General features: G+C 38.5%; 1 protein-coding gene across 2 annotated transcripts in view; it reads right to left on the bottom strand.

The window, feature by feature from the left end:
* Positions 1 to 289: 289 nt before the first annotated feature.
* The window catches only part of HPSE (heparanase), a 39,069-nt gene continuing 24,293 nt past the window's right edge, over positions 290 to 15,065 (bottom strand). The window contains exons 6-12 of one of the 2 annotated variants that reach the window (XM_045473498.1): positions 14,903 to 14,950; positions 14,182 to 14,275; positions 13,211 to 13,317; positions 11,392 to 11,506; positions 7,287 to 7,405; positions 6,275 to 6,421; positions 290 to 660 (exon numbers count right to left, since the gene is read on the bottom strand). In XM_045473498.1, the coding sequence (XP_045329454.1) occupies positions 501 to 660; positions 6,275 to 6,421; positions 7,287 to 7,405; positions 11,392 to 11,506; positions 13,211 to 13,317; positions 14,182 to 14,275; positions 14,903 to 14,950 (790 nt within the window). In that variant the 3' untranslated portion in view covers positions 290 to 500. The remainder of the gene's footprint in view (positions 661 to 6,274; positions 6,422 to 7,286; positions 7,406 to 11,391; positions 11,507 to 13,210; positions 13,318 to 14,181; positions 14,276 to 14,902; positions 14,951 to 15,065) is intronic. The other variant, XM_045473499.1, reaches the window with a different exon arrangement.

Raw genomic sequence — 15,065 nt, 5'->3', positions numbered from 1 at the left:
GGAGACACAGAATCGGAAACCGGCTCCAGGCTCTGAGCCATCAGCCCAGAGCCTGATGCGGGGCCCGAACTCACGGACCGCGAGATCGTGACCTGGCTGAAGTCGGACGCTTAACCGACTGCGCCACCCAGGCGCCCCTTAATAACTGTTTTTTAAAACAAAAACAACGAAGCACTTTCTTAAAAATAGTGCTGTATCCCTCACTTACTTGCCTCCTGGCTATATTGGGAGCATCCATATACCTTTTTAATAACTTTAAGTAAAAATAGAACATGCAAAGAACTGAGGGTAGTGTTTGGCACCAGGTATTATTATTAGCAATGGTCTACTTAGAACAAAAGACTGTGCTAAATCTAGCACCGCGAGTGTCCCAGTGTCCCTAAAGCTTCCCTAGTTGATCTGTAATGTATCTGCTTGCCTTCCTATAGCTTGGGTTTTGCTTTCCTCTTATCAATGCACTTGAAAACTTCAATCTCAGGGATGGTGTATGCCTTTCATTTTCAGAGGCAAGCGGTAACTTTGGCATTTCTTATCACAAAAAATCCATATGAGAAAGCTGGCAAGCCCAGTGTACTTCCTGGGCGGAGAGGTTTTTCTGTCAAAGCCGGGAGGGTATGATCATCTACCATCTTCAGAGTTTGACCATTGAGTTGGACAGATCTGCAAAGGGGAAAGATAAACCCAGGTTAGCCAAGTGGTGTATGCTCCACCTTCTCTGCAAAAGTTGTGACATCTTTTTAAGGCCAAAAAAATGGTGACAGCCTGTATTATATAACTTGTTTCAATTCTATATTGGGTATTTGACCCAGATGATCTTTAAGCTACACTGGGAGAGCTGAGTCATTCTGACAGAGACCATATGGCCTGCAAAGCCTGAAATACTTACTATCTGGCCCTTTATAGAAAATGGAACACACATAATCTATATAGTAGGCACTACTATGGTGGTATAAAAAGGATAAACATGACATAACTTCTGATTTGTGGCAATTTTATTTGATGGTAAGTAATTGAAAACATTTTTAGATAAAGCAAATAGGTAGAAGGGAATGTAACTATCACAAATTTAACATGCAAAATGACATAAAATTTCCCACTTGTCACCGTGCCCATAAACCTTCTCACTCCCTTTCTGCCAGGCGATATGCATTCATTTTGCATTTCTTATGTTGTTAAGATATTCTGGTAGAATATATATTGCTGGAGTGCAACAAAATTATTTTGTAGGTTAGGGTTAGGTTTAGGGTTCACTAAACCAAAAGCTTCCAAAAAATCGATGTTTTCTTTGCATTCCACCCTTGGAATTCAAATTCAAAACCAAGTCAAGCCATGTAAAAAATATCTTAAGGACAAATGTTATTTTTTATGCACATTTACTATTGTTTAAATCAAATTAATACATGCTCACAGCAACAGATCCAACATAAACAGGGACTTCAAAAGAAAACCTTCGGTCTGCTTTTAGTTCCACTGATAGTTAATTCCATAATTCTAAACATGGCTTACATTTCTATGATCTTGTTCTCAAGTGATTTTAACACTATGAAGTTTTTACAATACGAAAATAATTTTTATTTTACATTATTTTATTTTTTAAAATATTTTGAGAGAGAGAGCAAGCAGGGGAGATGCAGAAAGAGAGGAGGACAGAGGATCCAAAGTGGGCTCCACACTGACAGCAGAGAGCCTGACGCAGGGCTCGAACTTACAATCCATGAGATCATGACCTGAGCCAAAGTCAGACACTCAGCCGACTGAGCCACCCAGGTGCCCCCCCCCCCAAATTTTATTGTTGAAAGTTGGTTAATGTCAGAGTTATATGTATGTAATACATGTAATATATGTAGAACACTTATAAGATCGCCTTGCATAGAGTAAGCACTACAAAAATATCTATGATCACCATTATTCTGATAAATGTAACTGGTTAATTCATCATAACCATTTTTTTCTTTTTCTTTTTTTAAGTTTTTATTTTGAGAGAGAAAGAGCAGGGAAGAGCAGAGAGAGAGAGAGAGAGGGAGAGAAAGAATCCGAAGCAGGCACCATGCTGCAGCACTGAGTCCAATGTGAGGCACAATCCCACAAATCTCGAGATTATGATTTGGGCTGAAATCAGGAGTTGGACGCTTAACTGACTAAGCCACCCAGGTGCCGCTCATCATAATCATTTTTAATATATCCTTCATCTCTTTTATGTACGTACACCCATATTTTCATTTAAACAAAAATGAAGATACAATATGTAGTCTCTCCCTCTTTTTTTTTATGTTTATTTTTGAGGGGGGTGTGGCAAAGAGAGGAGGACAGAGGATTCAAAGTGGGCTCTGTGCTAACAGCATAGACCCCGATGTGGGACCCAAAATCACAAACCCTGAGATCATGACCTGGGGCGAAGTTGGGACACTTGACCAACCGAACCACCCAGGTGCCCCAGTCTCTTAAAACTTGATTCTTTTTCCCTTAGCACATGTTAACATTTGCTCACACCATTAAACATTCATCCACCACATCATTTTAACAGCCGTACAGGATTTCACTGTGTGAGCATATTAGCTTATTAGTTGTCTAGTGTTTGGTTGTTTACAATTTAGAATTATCAAAGATCCCTCAAACTCGGGGCACCTGGGTGGCTCAGTTGATTAAGCATCCAACTTCAGCTTAGGATGTGATCTCACAGTTTGTGGGTTTCAGCCCTGCGTTGGGCTCTGTGCTGATAGCTCAGAGCCTAGAGCCTCTTCAGGTTCTGTGTCTCCCTCTCTCTCTGCCCCTCTCCTGCTCGTTCTCTGTTTCTCTCAAAATAAACACACACACACACACAAAAAAAAACAACGAAAAACTAAAAACCAAAAAACAAAGATCCCTGAAACTCTATCCTAAGTATCAGTCAGCAGAAAAATTAGTTTCCACTTAATCTTTGTTAGGTGCCCTGCTCTGGGGGCTGTACCTAAAGTCTTAAATAAAAGATAACCATGATTGTACTAGAGGCCATCAAGCCTGCACTGAATTTACACTCGGTCCACATGCGCGTGAGTTTTGTTTTAGTACCTATATCACATCAATTTTTAGAGGAGATTGGGGAGGAAATGCCATGACCATCATCAGGAAACCACAAACAAAAATAGGCCTTGAAAACATCTCTATGTGTCAGTAGTAAGAGCTGTTCTGCACGCAATTGAGAACCATTTTCAAGGGTACATAAAAAAGTTTCAGAAATGCTTTAGGAGAGGCCAGCGAGCTTAACGGTAAGCCTCATCACTATAAATTAATACTGCTGTGGGTTAAGATGATAAAACATGGGCAAGATAATACCCTATACCATCTGGCTATGTTGTTTAATCGGCTGTAAAAATCGCTAAAGTATGCTATCAATATATTGAGTATAAGCTTAAAGCATGCTGATTATTTCTGCATCAGGCTGGGTAAATCAGGGTAGGATTTTATTCAAGATTAGTATCTTGTTTCATATTTTGAAGTCAGTAACATGATGACAAGAAATAGAAGGCATGCTTGTCAAGTTTCAGATGAAACAGAGCTGAACAGAATTAGCAAGCAAAAGTAATCTGAATTAGGGATTCTGGACAAAATTGATCTGAGATAAATATAGAATACTGCTTTTATATTAAAAATATACTCACTCAAAGCTTACTATGGAGGACCTTCTGTCGGTATTATACAAGTTGTTCAACTAAAAATGATTTTTTGGGGGGCGCCTGGGTGGCTCAGTTGATTAAGTGTCCGACTTCAGCTCAGGTCATGATCTCGCGGTTGGTGAGTTCGAGCCCCACGTTGGACTCTGCTGACAGCTCAGAGCCTGGAGCCTGCTTTGGATTCTGTGTCTCCCTCTCTCTCAGCCCGACCCTGCTCACACTCTGCCTCTCTCTTTCTCTCAAAAATAAATAAACATTAAAAAATGATTTTTTTTTAAAGATGATCATCGTTTAACCCTCTGAGGTCATTAGAATGAACAAGTGTCCAGACTGTACACTCATCAAACTTATCTGGGGTACTTTTGCAACATTTTATTTTATTTTTTACAACATTTTAAAGAGATAAAAGTATAAGTAATATACACTCATCACAGAGAATTTAGGGTAAAAAAACATAATCCATAATTTCACAAATTTTCCATTAATAATTGATAAGCATGAAATGTGTGATCAGAATGCAACAGGGTCTGATAAACAAAGAGAAGAATCATTGAAGAAATGGCATATTTAGCCTGGAGAGACGACAATCCAATTGTCCTTCAGATACTGGAGTTATTCTGGAGGAAATGAGGTATTTGGTATTGTTCCAGATTAAGGGTAGCAAACTCAAGGGCCCACAAGAGCCAAGGAATTTATATGTGCAAGTGCAGTAGGACAGGGTCACAGAGGTAACAGGATCACGGAGGGACTGTGAAGAACCTGTCTCAAGTAAACAACCCCAATTCAACTCCATCTACTTGGGGAAATAAGCCCAGAGTTGCTAGAGTATCTATCTTTTAAAGAAAGGATAGAAATCCAGATATTTTCATAGTTGTCAATTTTAAAATGTTCATAACTGGGGCGCCTGGGTGGCGCAGTCAGTTAAGCGTCCGACTTCAGCCAGGTCACGATCTCGCGGTCCGTGAGTTCGAGCCCCGCGTCGGGCTCTGGGCTGATGGCTCAGAGCCTGGAGCCTGTTTCCGATTCTGTGTCTCCCTCTCTCTCTGCCCCTCCCCCGTTCATGCTCTGTCTCTCTCTGTCCCCAAAAAAATAAATAAACGTTGAAAAAAAAATTTTTTTTAAATAAAAATAAAAAAAAATAAAATGTTCATAACTTAGTAAAAATAAGAATACGGAGCGCATGCCAACCTCCCCTACCACGAGAAAAAGAGGGAAAAAAAGCTCTCTAAACCCACTTGTCCATAGGCATGAGGTGCAGTTTCCGACCTCTGCTCTCCAGGACAGAACTCAAAACAGGAGATGAAAAGCAGAGAGAGGTTCACATTACCCTTGAGAGGACAGCTGCCTGGAGAGGCTTTGAGATCCAACAGATGAGCCATCAAACAGCTGAATGGCTTAAACTACCCATCTAAGGTTGGACTAAAATATCTCTTAACACACTTCCAACTCTACAACTATTATTCAGTTACTTCAGAAAAGCTTTTCCCTTGTCAGCATCAGACACAAATATGCTAAAAATACCCATTTCCAAAACTTAGAACCCAAATAAAAAAAAAGTATGGGTTACCCAAATATGTATTATTTACTTTACAAAAAAGAAAAGGTTTAAACAGCAAGAAAATGGGTAAATAAACCATGATATTTCATAAAACATGTAGCCCATTAAAAATGTCTACAAAGGCTATGTATGGAAAGACATTTTGGAAAACTTGTGGGTGCCCTCCCTTTTTCTTTTCCCATTAGGCATTGTGTGATTACAGTTGTGGTAAAATAAAGCATAGGGGAAAAATAAACAATGGTACCCAATGTTAATGATGTTTGCCTATGGAAGATAGGTCTTTGTAGAAAGCATGCTTACTGTCCTTTGTCAGGTTCTGATGCTAATTATCACTGAAAACATCACTCATTTGCAAAGACAGGAGGAGATGATGAGAATGTTGTAAACTCTTATAATTTTTTATTCTCCAATGTGAGAAGAGTCATGATGAAAAGAGCTCCTTCCAACACACATTGGACAGAATCTTACAATGGTTTTGGGCCTGACTCTTCAAGGGTCATAGTTATTTAGGGTATTCTGTTGAATACGGTCTCTTATAAAACATATCCAATGACTGGCTTTTAAAACCATAATGATTATGACCAACTTCAAATAATTCACCTCAAAGTTATACTTCTGGACATTTTATTTTCTTACTCTAGCCAATATAAAACTACTTTAACATGGTAAGAGAGTGACACTCAGCTTACATGGTGTAATAGTGTGCCCTTAGTACAATCATACTTAGGTATGTTTTGCTTTACTGACTCTGTTACCAAGAATTATAACTCTTTTTTGAGCAAATAATCTCAATGTCTTGAGGGGATTTTGAAGTATCAAGTTGTTTTGAAATGCAAAGTATTCCCTAAGTTAACTGCTAAATGTTTTCATATCCTTCTGTGTTGGACTCTGAGTGAGTTATACCTGTATGGATAAGTATTCATCTATAAACTTCACGAATATTAAGAATTGTTAGAACTTGAAATCGTTGACTTTTTTTTTTTTTGCTCCCTATCAACACTCTGTATTCTGATAAATACAAATGAATTTTGTGAAAGTTTGAAATGAAGAAAGGAAAATTACTCACTTAGAAAGTAATCCATCAGGCCCTAAAGGTTTTACGAGGTATTTGTCCACTTGTTTGTCAAATAAGTGATACGGCAACTGCAAGCGTTTGGTGACATTATGGAGGTTTAAGGCATACAGGGTTAAATCTCCTTCTTTATACCTTGGGCTAAAAGCAAACAGATTAACTCAATGAAAATAGTTATCTAACTTAAGTAATTAAAAACTCAATTACAAACATAGTCATGGAGACTAAGTATTAGTATCTATAATGATGATGGGCCCTTTTTTTATCCTTTCTTTCATGATTACATTGGACAACTCATGTGGTCCTATTTGAAAAGATAATTTAATTTTTTCAAAAAAATTTTTTTCTTAATGTTTTTATTTATTTTTGAGACAGAGAGAGACCGACCATGAGCAGGGGAGGGGCAGAGAGAGAGGGAGACACAGAATCCGAGGCAGGTTCCAAGCTCTTAGCCATCAGCACAGAGCCTGATGCGGGGCTTGAACTCACAGACTGTGAGATCATGACCTGAGCTGAAGTCGGACGCTCATCCGACTGAGCCACCCAGGCGCCCCTGACAAGATAATTTAAACAATATTTTTCTTCACACTACCATTTTCTGGGTGACAGCATTCTGAGATCTTTGCTGCTTAGCCAGACTGAGTTGCCAGGAAGCTGGTCAGCCCACCCATGTTCAGACACAGAAAGGTTAAATAATAAAGTGAATTTTGTGGGTTCCTATGAATTCAAATTATAAACCATACAAACAGCAGCTTTTTCTATCATTATTTAAAAAAAAACTAAAACAAACAATAAAATTAAATCTATTGACACTTTTCAGAATTTCCATCCAGATCATTCCCCTACTTCCTAGTGGGTCCTCACTATTTAAAGAGTTCTCATTCGCCAGAAATGACAGATGGCTTTTTTTTTTTTGTAGCTATAGTTATTATTTTAGTATCATCCTATCAGGAAGGACATATTACTGATTAAAACTTGACTGGAAAAGGGTGTGTTACATACTTACTGGTTGGTGTTGGTACAGTGAAGGTATACTCGAAGTTTCCTGCTGTCTGGACCTTTCACGCTTGCCCTTAATACATTGGTGCCCACCAATTTCTTGAACAGAAGAGATAGCCAATAATCCTAGTTGGGTGGTTGGGAAGAGGAGGGACAAAAGTAGATCTTTACTTATTTCTTTATATATCAAAAACAGTGTGAGCAAATAGTTAACCTTACAAAGACTGTGACTGTTATCCTAGAGGTATTTAAATGGAATACATCTTTTGATCCATGTTCCCACCATGAATCTGAGGGCAATTTCTTGTTTGCTGATTTTTATCACGGGAGGACTGTATTCCCACAATTCTGAAAGCCATGACCACTAGGAGTTATATCTTCAAGAATGCAATTCATTGCCGAGAGAGTTTAAATGTTCTTTATTATCTATCACCAAGAATTCAAAGCAAAGCTCAAAGCAGAACTTTTAGGTATGCACATGTACACACACTCACCTACACACAAAGGCAGGTTTTTACAATAAAACTTCTATCTGCTTAAGAGATTAAAATACTTTATTTCTTTACTTTTTTTTTTTTTTTAATTTTTAAGCAATCTCTACACCCAATATGGGGCTCAAACCCACAACCCAGAGATTGAGAGTCACACACTCCACGGACTGAGTCAGCCAAGTGCCCGTAAAATAATTTCTTTTAGAACCTTATCATCCCCATTCCTGAATGGGTTAGGCAATAATCATCGCTAGCTATCAAGGTTTTAAAACCAAAAAAAAAAAAAAAAAAAAAGGAGAGAGAGAGAGACAACCAGAGATCATGTGCCTGTTGATGGAAGCATGCCACATCTCGTTTGAAGAATTATTGCAGGGGCGCCTGGGTGGCTCAGTCAGTGAAGCGTCTGACTCTTGATCTCAGCTCAGGTCATGATCTCACGGTTTGTTGAGTTCGAGCTTTGTGTTGGGCTCTGAGCTGACATCATGGAGCCTGCTTGGGATCCTCTCTCTCCCTCTCTCTGTGCACCTCTCCTGCTCTCTCTCAAAATAAATAAATAAATAAATAAAACACATTTAAAAAAAATTTTTTTTTCAACGTTTACTTATTTTTGGGACAGAGAGAGACAGAGCATGAACGGGGGAGGGGCAGAGAGAGAGGGAGACACAGAATCGGAAACAGGCTCCAGGCTCTGAGCCATCAGCCCAGAGCCTGACGCGGGGCTCGAACTCACGGACCGCGAGATCGTGACCTGGCTGAAGTCGGACGCTTAACTGACTGCGCCACCCAGGCGCCCCAAAACACATTTTAAAAATTCTTTAAAAAAAAAGTTTTGTATTGCAAAACAAAACAAAAACCAAAAATCTGAATAAGCTCAAGCCTCTAGATCTAACTGCCAGTTTACAAGAAACAGAGGAACATACTAAAGGACAGTGCAGGAAGAAATGTAGCAAAATTCAGAATGTGGGAAACACCACAGAACAAATTGCCTGCTCTCTTTCAATAATTAATTCCATAACACAAAAAAGGAGTGGGAAGGGAAACTTCAAGATTAGCAGACTTCAGAGATATTTCAACCAAATGCAATATATAGATGTTGTTTGTATCCTAAAGTGACTAGGCCAACTATTAAATACATTTGAAAAATAAATAAATAAAAACATTTGTGACAGTAAGGAAAATGAGAAACACCCACCGACTAAACATTTGATGATATTGAGGAATTACTGTTAATATTTTAAAGTATGATAATATTTTATGTTTGTCTAAGGGAGATACATACTGACCTACTGATGGATAGTGATACATCTGAGATTTGCTTGAAAGTAATCCAGTAGGTGGGAGGTGAGGAGTGGGTAGGATTATGGATTAAACAAAACTGAGGATTAAATGCTTTTCTCTCTACTTGAAATTTTCCATAATAAAAAGTTTGTTGGGGTTTATTTATTTATTTATTTATTTTAAGAGAGAGAGAGAGAGCACACACATGAGTGTGCACACAAGGGAGGGGCACAGAGAGAGCAGGGATCAATCTCACAACCTTGAGATCATAACCTGACCTGAAATTCAGAGTTGAAGGCTTATCTGACTAAGCCACTCAGGTGCCTAGTTGTTAATTTTTTTGAAGAATATACTCAATGTATATTCCAACTCTTCCTTCTTGAGCTGAGGAAATGTAGACTCAACAGGGCAAACAGCTTTTGTTTCTCTGCTTACATTCAAATTTTTCACTGGAGACAAGAGCAGAATCAATAAACATTTACAAAGGAGACATAACTTCAGCGTGGTTTGGTGACTGTTAGGATAGAAAGCATTCAGGCCTCAGAGCCAGGATTTATATGGAATTCTAGAGTAACATGGGACAACTGTGTGACATCCAGCTTATTACAAAACCTTGTCTCAGTTTGAACTTCCTCATCTGGACAATTGATCTAAGACACCTGCTTTGCCAGCTTCCAAGATTGTTATACAAATCAAATAAGAAAACAGCCATGTATGTTGGATTTAAGACTGATTCCCTTGGACCCTGCAGATGTTAAGGGTACCATTTACTCTTGCAAGTTTTTCTAGATGACTGTGAATCTTGAGGAAGGGGGTGCCTGGGGCGGCTCAGTTGGTTGACTCTTGATTTCGGCTCAGGTCATGATCCCAGGGTTGTGGGATCAAACCTCTCTTTGGGCTCAGCACTGAGCATGAAGCCTGCTTGGGATTCTCTCTCTCCCTCTCTGCCCCACTCCCCTGCTTGTGCTCTCTCTCTAAAACTAAAATATTAATTAAGTAATTAAACAAACAAGCAAACAAAAAACCACAAAGGATCTTAAGCCAAAGGTTTATGTTTGGGAACTGAAAAGATATAGACAACATGGTACTATTTACAAAGACTGACAAGACAAGCTGGCTAATTTCTAGGCAAAGTAAATTTTGTAGAAACTATTTATGTACCTTCCTTGTTCAAGGTCCATTTCAGAAAGGGCCAGCAGCAGATTTGGGATATTTGTCTAGTGAAATTATCATGTTTGGTTTAACTCTATAGTTGATTTATAATATATTGGCGAAGATATATTCCACTTGTTACAAGGTCATTTTGTAAAAATTTTTTAAAAGTTATGAACCACGTGCTTTGTGAGTTTGGACTACTATAGATTAAAAGCAACTTTGTTGGGAAATCTATCTACAAACCACAAAAACCTAGCTTATATTTTGGCATGTGCTTTCTGCCAAACTTTCTTAGCTTTCCTACAGTATTCAAATAATTCCCTTAGGAATTATTCTTTGAAAATACATATCCTCAACTGCCATTTTAGACTACAAAAATCAAGGTCCTACTTCTCAGGGCTGTATCTATACTATTCCAAGTTTTAGACATATATTTCCAGGTGGCTTTTTATATAAAAAGTCTACATTTCCTGATTTAGCACCAGATGCAGTCAGAGGTAGGGTAAAACGGACACTGTATTCATAAATATCTTGAAGATTATTAACAAGATAGCCAATTCTTAGGGTGAGATTTTTGAACAAATACATAGTACTGATTTATCTCAAAGTTAAATAAATTATAATTTCATGCATAAAAAACTTTTGAAGCTTTGCATACTGTAGGTAATTTTAACTTTGATTTAATTTGCAAAACATTGTTTTTGACCCAAGTTTGTTATCTTGTAAAATCAGAGTCACAAAGTTTCAAATTGTCCCTTTAAAAAAAAAAATCCCGGAGTCCCTGGGTGGGTCAGTTGGCTAAGCATCTGACTCTTGATTTCTGCTCAGGTCATGATCACACAGTTCACAGGTTTCAGCCCCACATTGGGCTCTGTGCTGACAGCATGGAGCCTGCTTGGGATTCTCTCTCTCTCTCTCTCTCTCTCTCTCTCTGCCCCTCCCTTGCTCACTCTCTCACTCTCAAAATAAATAAGTAAACATTAGGAAAAAACCAAACCCATAACACACCCCAGGTGGCACACATTAGAATGGATGATCTCCAAGGTTTCTTCCAATTCATCATTTCAGGGTCTACTTGCTAAGAATACTGAATTTATTGACAGGATTGACTTTTATTAGGAGCTTGATACAGGGGTGCTCAATATACTCTATTCTACTCATAGCAATAGGAAAATAACAATCACTTACAGGTAAAGGTTCGAAGTTTTGATCCACTAAGTGGTAGTTTCCGGCTCCAAAGAGCACTTGCCTCATCACCACTTCTATGCCCATTCTAGCCGACAGGCCCAATTTATCCAGCCACCTGAAAGGGAGGGAGGACCAGCTTTCTCCAGGTTTGGAAAACAAAAAAACTCAATTCTAATTACACACTATTCTGATTTATTCATCTATGTGGGAGGAATTGACAGGAAACCAGAAAAGTGGTATTAATTACAAAGAAGCTATTCAAATGAAATGGAGACTATCCTTTCCTTTACATGTTCCCACACTTGAGCATGATAATAAATCCTAGAATACTATTAATATGCCATATGAGTTTCTTTCGGGGTAAGAAAACTTCTGCAAAGCAGAGTAGACAAATTCTCACCCTACAGGCAATCGTTCTCCATCTTGCTGGATACCCTCCCCACTTCCCCACTCCCAGACCCATGTAAGGGCTAAAGAAAAGGCTGCTTGTAGTCAACAGTAGTACAATGTGAAATAAGTAAAATCACACCTAGACTTTTATGGCTGTCCCCCTCCACTCCCTCCATCTTTGGTGGATGGCAAAACAAACACTTTTATCCTTCATTCTCCTCCTCATGCCCCCCATGAGCAAAATGATTTTTTTTATTATGGATTTATAAGAACGAGGATAGGAGAGGAAAGAGAATAAGTCTCAGTGTGAGGATATAGAACTATAGATTAAGAGTGTTAATGGAGTTATGGAATATAAGTAAACCAGTTGTTTAAAGCAATCAGGTTTGTAATAGGTACTTGTCCAAAGGATACAAAAATGCTGATTCAAAAGAGCATATGAACCCCAATGTTTATAACAGCACTATCAATAATAGCCAAAGTATGGAAAGAACCCAAATGTCCATTGACTGATGATGAATGGATAAAGAAAATGTGGTAGATACATACAATGGAATATTACTCAGTGATCAAAAAGAATGAAATCTTGCCATTTGCAACAACGTGGATGGAACTAGAGGGTATTATGCTAAGTGAAGTAAGTCAGAGAAAGATAAATATCATATGACTTCACTCATACGTGGAACTTAAGAAACAAAACAGAAGGACATGGGGAAGGGGAGGAAAAATGAAGTAAGATAAAAACAGAGAGTTTGTTCTCTGTAGAACAAACTGAGGGTTGCTGGCGGGGAGGTGGGTAGGGGAATGGGCTGAAGGGTGATGGGTATTAAGGAGGGCACTTGTTGGGATGAGCACTGGGTGTTGCATGTAAGTGATGAATCACTGGGTTTTGCTCCCGAAACCAATACTACACTGTATGTTAACTAACTTAAATTTAAATTAAAAAAAAAAAAAAAACAATCAAGTTTCTGGTGGTTGGATAAAGAGGTGATTTAGTAAGTCTTTAAACTCATTGGTAGTTCCTCTGGTGAGACCTCACACTTCCGACTCTAAACTCCTTGGGAATCTATGAATAAAGCTACTATAAAAGTACACTAAGGATCCTTCTCAGACTCAAACCTCTAGAGGCACTCTTTTACATTCGCTTATGGAGGAAGGAATCCTTGGCATATTTATGGGCCATAATTAAGGAACAACACTTCTAAAGCAATTCATTCACACGATGATTAATTAGGGACACCCATTAAAGATGTCCAACAAACTTGAATAAAATGATTTCTTACAAAATGCGGCATGAATTTTGGGTCTCAGCCCTAGAAACTTTCTTTGATCAGCTTTTTGGCTGATGAGCCATCTCAGTAGAATCTGTTTAATAAAAGGCCAGGAGAATGCTGCAGCCTGGCCCCTGAGGCGGTGCTGCTTCACTCACATAAAGCCAGCCGCAAAGGTGTTGGACAGCAATGGCGCTCCACCCCCGTATGCAGAGCTTGTTTCTCCTAACCAAACTTTCTTGTGGGGTCTGGTCTCCTCAACAACCTGTGGAACAGGAAAGTCCCCATTATATTTGCAAACAAGCTGACCAAATACGGTGTTGAAGATTAATGACGTTTAAAACTTTGTGTTCCCAGACTGATTTGTCCAATATAGTTACAACAAAACATGTTCGTGGTCATTGAGGTCTTGGGCAATTTACTTTTATTGGAATACAAATTGTGGAAGGAATTTAAATAATCCCATTCCTATGGCCCGTGAGGCTATTCCATAAGGAGGTATTTTTAATTTTTAATCGATATGCATGGATAAGATCTGAGGGTAAGGGGGACTGATGGTGAATAAGTACCTGTTATCTAAAATTGGAAAAACATGTAAATTTATATACTTATAGAATTTAGAATTAGCTAGACTACACAATAAGGACTGGTTTTACAGACGTGCCTCCTTATCTGCGATTCTGCAGTCTCGGTTACCCATAGTCAACCGTGGTCTGGAAGCAGATGATCCTCCTTCTGACCTATCATCAGAAAGTCAATAGTAGCCTAATGCTATGTCACAATACAAATGTCATTTGCCTCACTTCCTCTCATCACGTAGGCATTTTATCATCTCACATCACCACAAGAAGACTGAGTGCAGTATGAGAAGATATTTTGAGAGAACACATTCATATAACTTTTATTACAGTATATTATTATAATTGTCCTATTTTATTATTCGTTGTTGTTAATCTCTTACTGTGCCTAACTTATAAATTAAACTTTATCATAGGAATGTATGTATAGGAAAAAGTATATTTAGGTTTTGATACTACCTGTGGTTCCAGGCATCTACTGAAGGTCTGGGACCATATACCCTACAGATTAAAGGGGACCACTCTACATTAAAAAAAAAAAAGACTATTACCTGGAAAATTTTTTGCACAGATGAAGCAAAAGTGTCTAACACATCAGGGTTTAGAAAATCCTCTTTGGTAGCAATTCGTCCATTCAAGTAGTAGCTAAATTATTCAGAAAATATTCAGAAACAAACAAACAAACAAACTTTACTTTCTGCTTTTAAGTTAGTTGGCTCCCTTGCTCTCCTTCCTACCTCTTCCCACCCCTCTGTTATTAAGAAGAAGAAGAAGAAGAAGAAGAAGAAGAAGAAGAAGAAGAAGAAAAAGAAGAAGAAGGAGGAGGGGGAGGAGGAGGGGGAGGAGGGGGAAGAGGAGGGGGAGGAGGGGGAAGAGGAGGGGGAGGAGGGGGAGGAGGAGGAGGAGTTGTTCTAGTAAGAAAAGACCAAGATGGAAGGGAATCAGTTACTCTGTTTTGAAAAGACATAGTCACAGTGCAGGTACTTACGGGTTACCCGTTCTTTGGCAAGCATATTGATCTTAGCTACTTATCTGCTCCATGATTTAAATGACAGTATGCCTTGATCTTATAGAACCTACCACATTATTTAAAATAAAGTTAAAACTTTTGTTTTATTAATATGAAGTGTGTAGTACAGTGCTGCTTGAGATATTATTTGTTTCTTGTTGGAACTATGCATTAGCAGTTAAATGAAAACACGTTTTTGAAAACTAAGTAATAAGTAAAACTAGCATTAGTTTCTTAGTACTAAGAGCAGGAGACATACTTACTGGTGCCATGTAACTGAATCAATCACTTCTCCCCCAGCCTTCAGGAAACTAGAAAAAGAAATCTATTATGATCTTCACTTAATCCTCATATGCACAACATATATATGTACACAATATATGCACAGGAGTTTCATTTTTTAGAAATGGGCTGGTTACTGCTTTA

This window comes from Leopardus geoffroyi, chromosome B1 (genome assembly GCF_018350155.1).
Source record: "Leopardus geoffroyi isolate Oge1 chromosome B1, O.geoffroyi_Oge1_pat1.0, whole genome shotgun sequence".
NCBI lineage: Eukaryota > Metazoa > Chordata > Mammalia > Carnivora > Felidae > Leopardus > Leopardus geoffroyi.
This window is presented reverse-complemented; position numbering and strand designations above follow the sequence as displayed.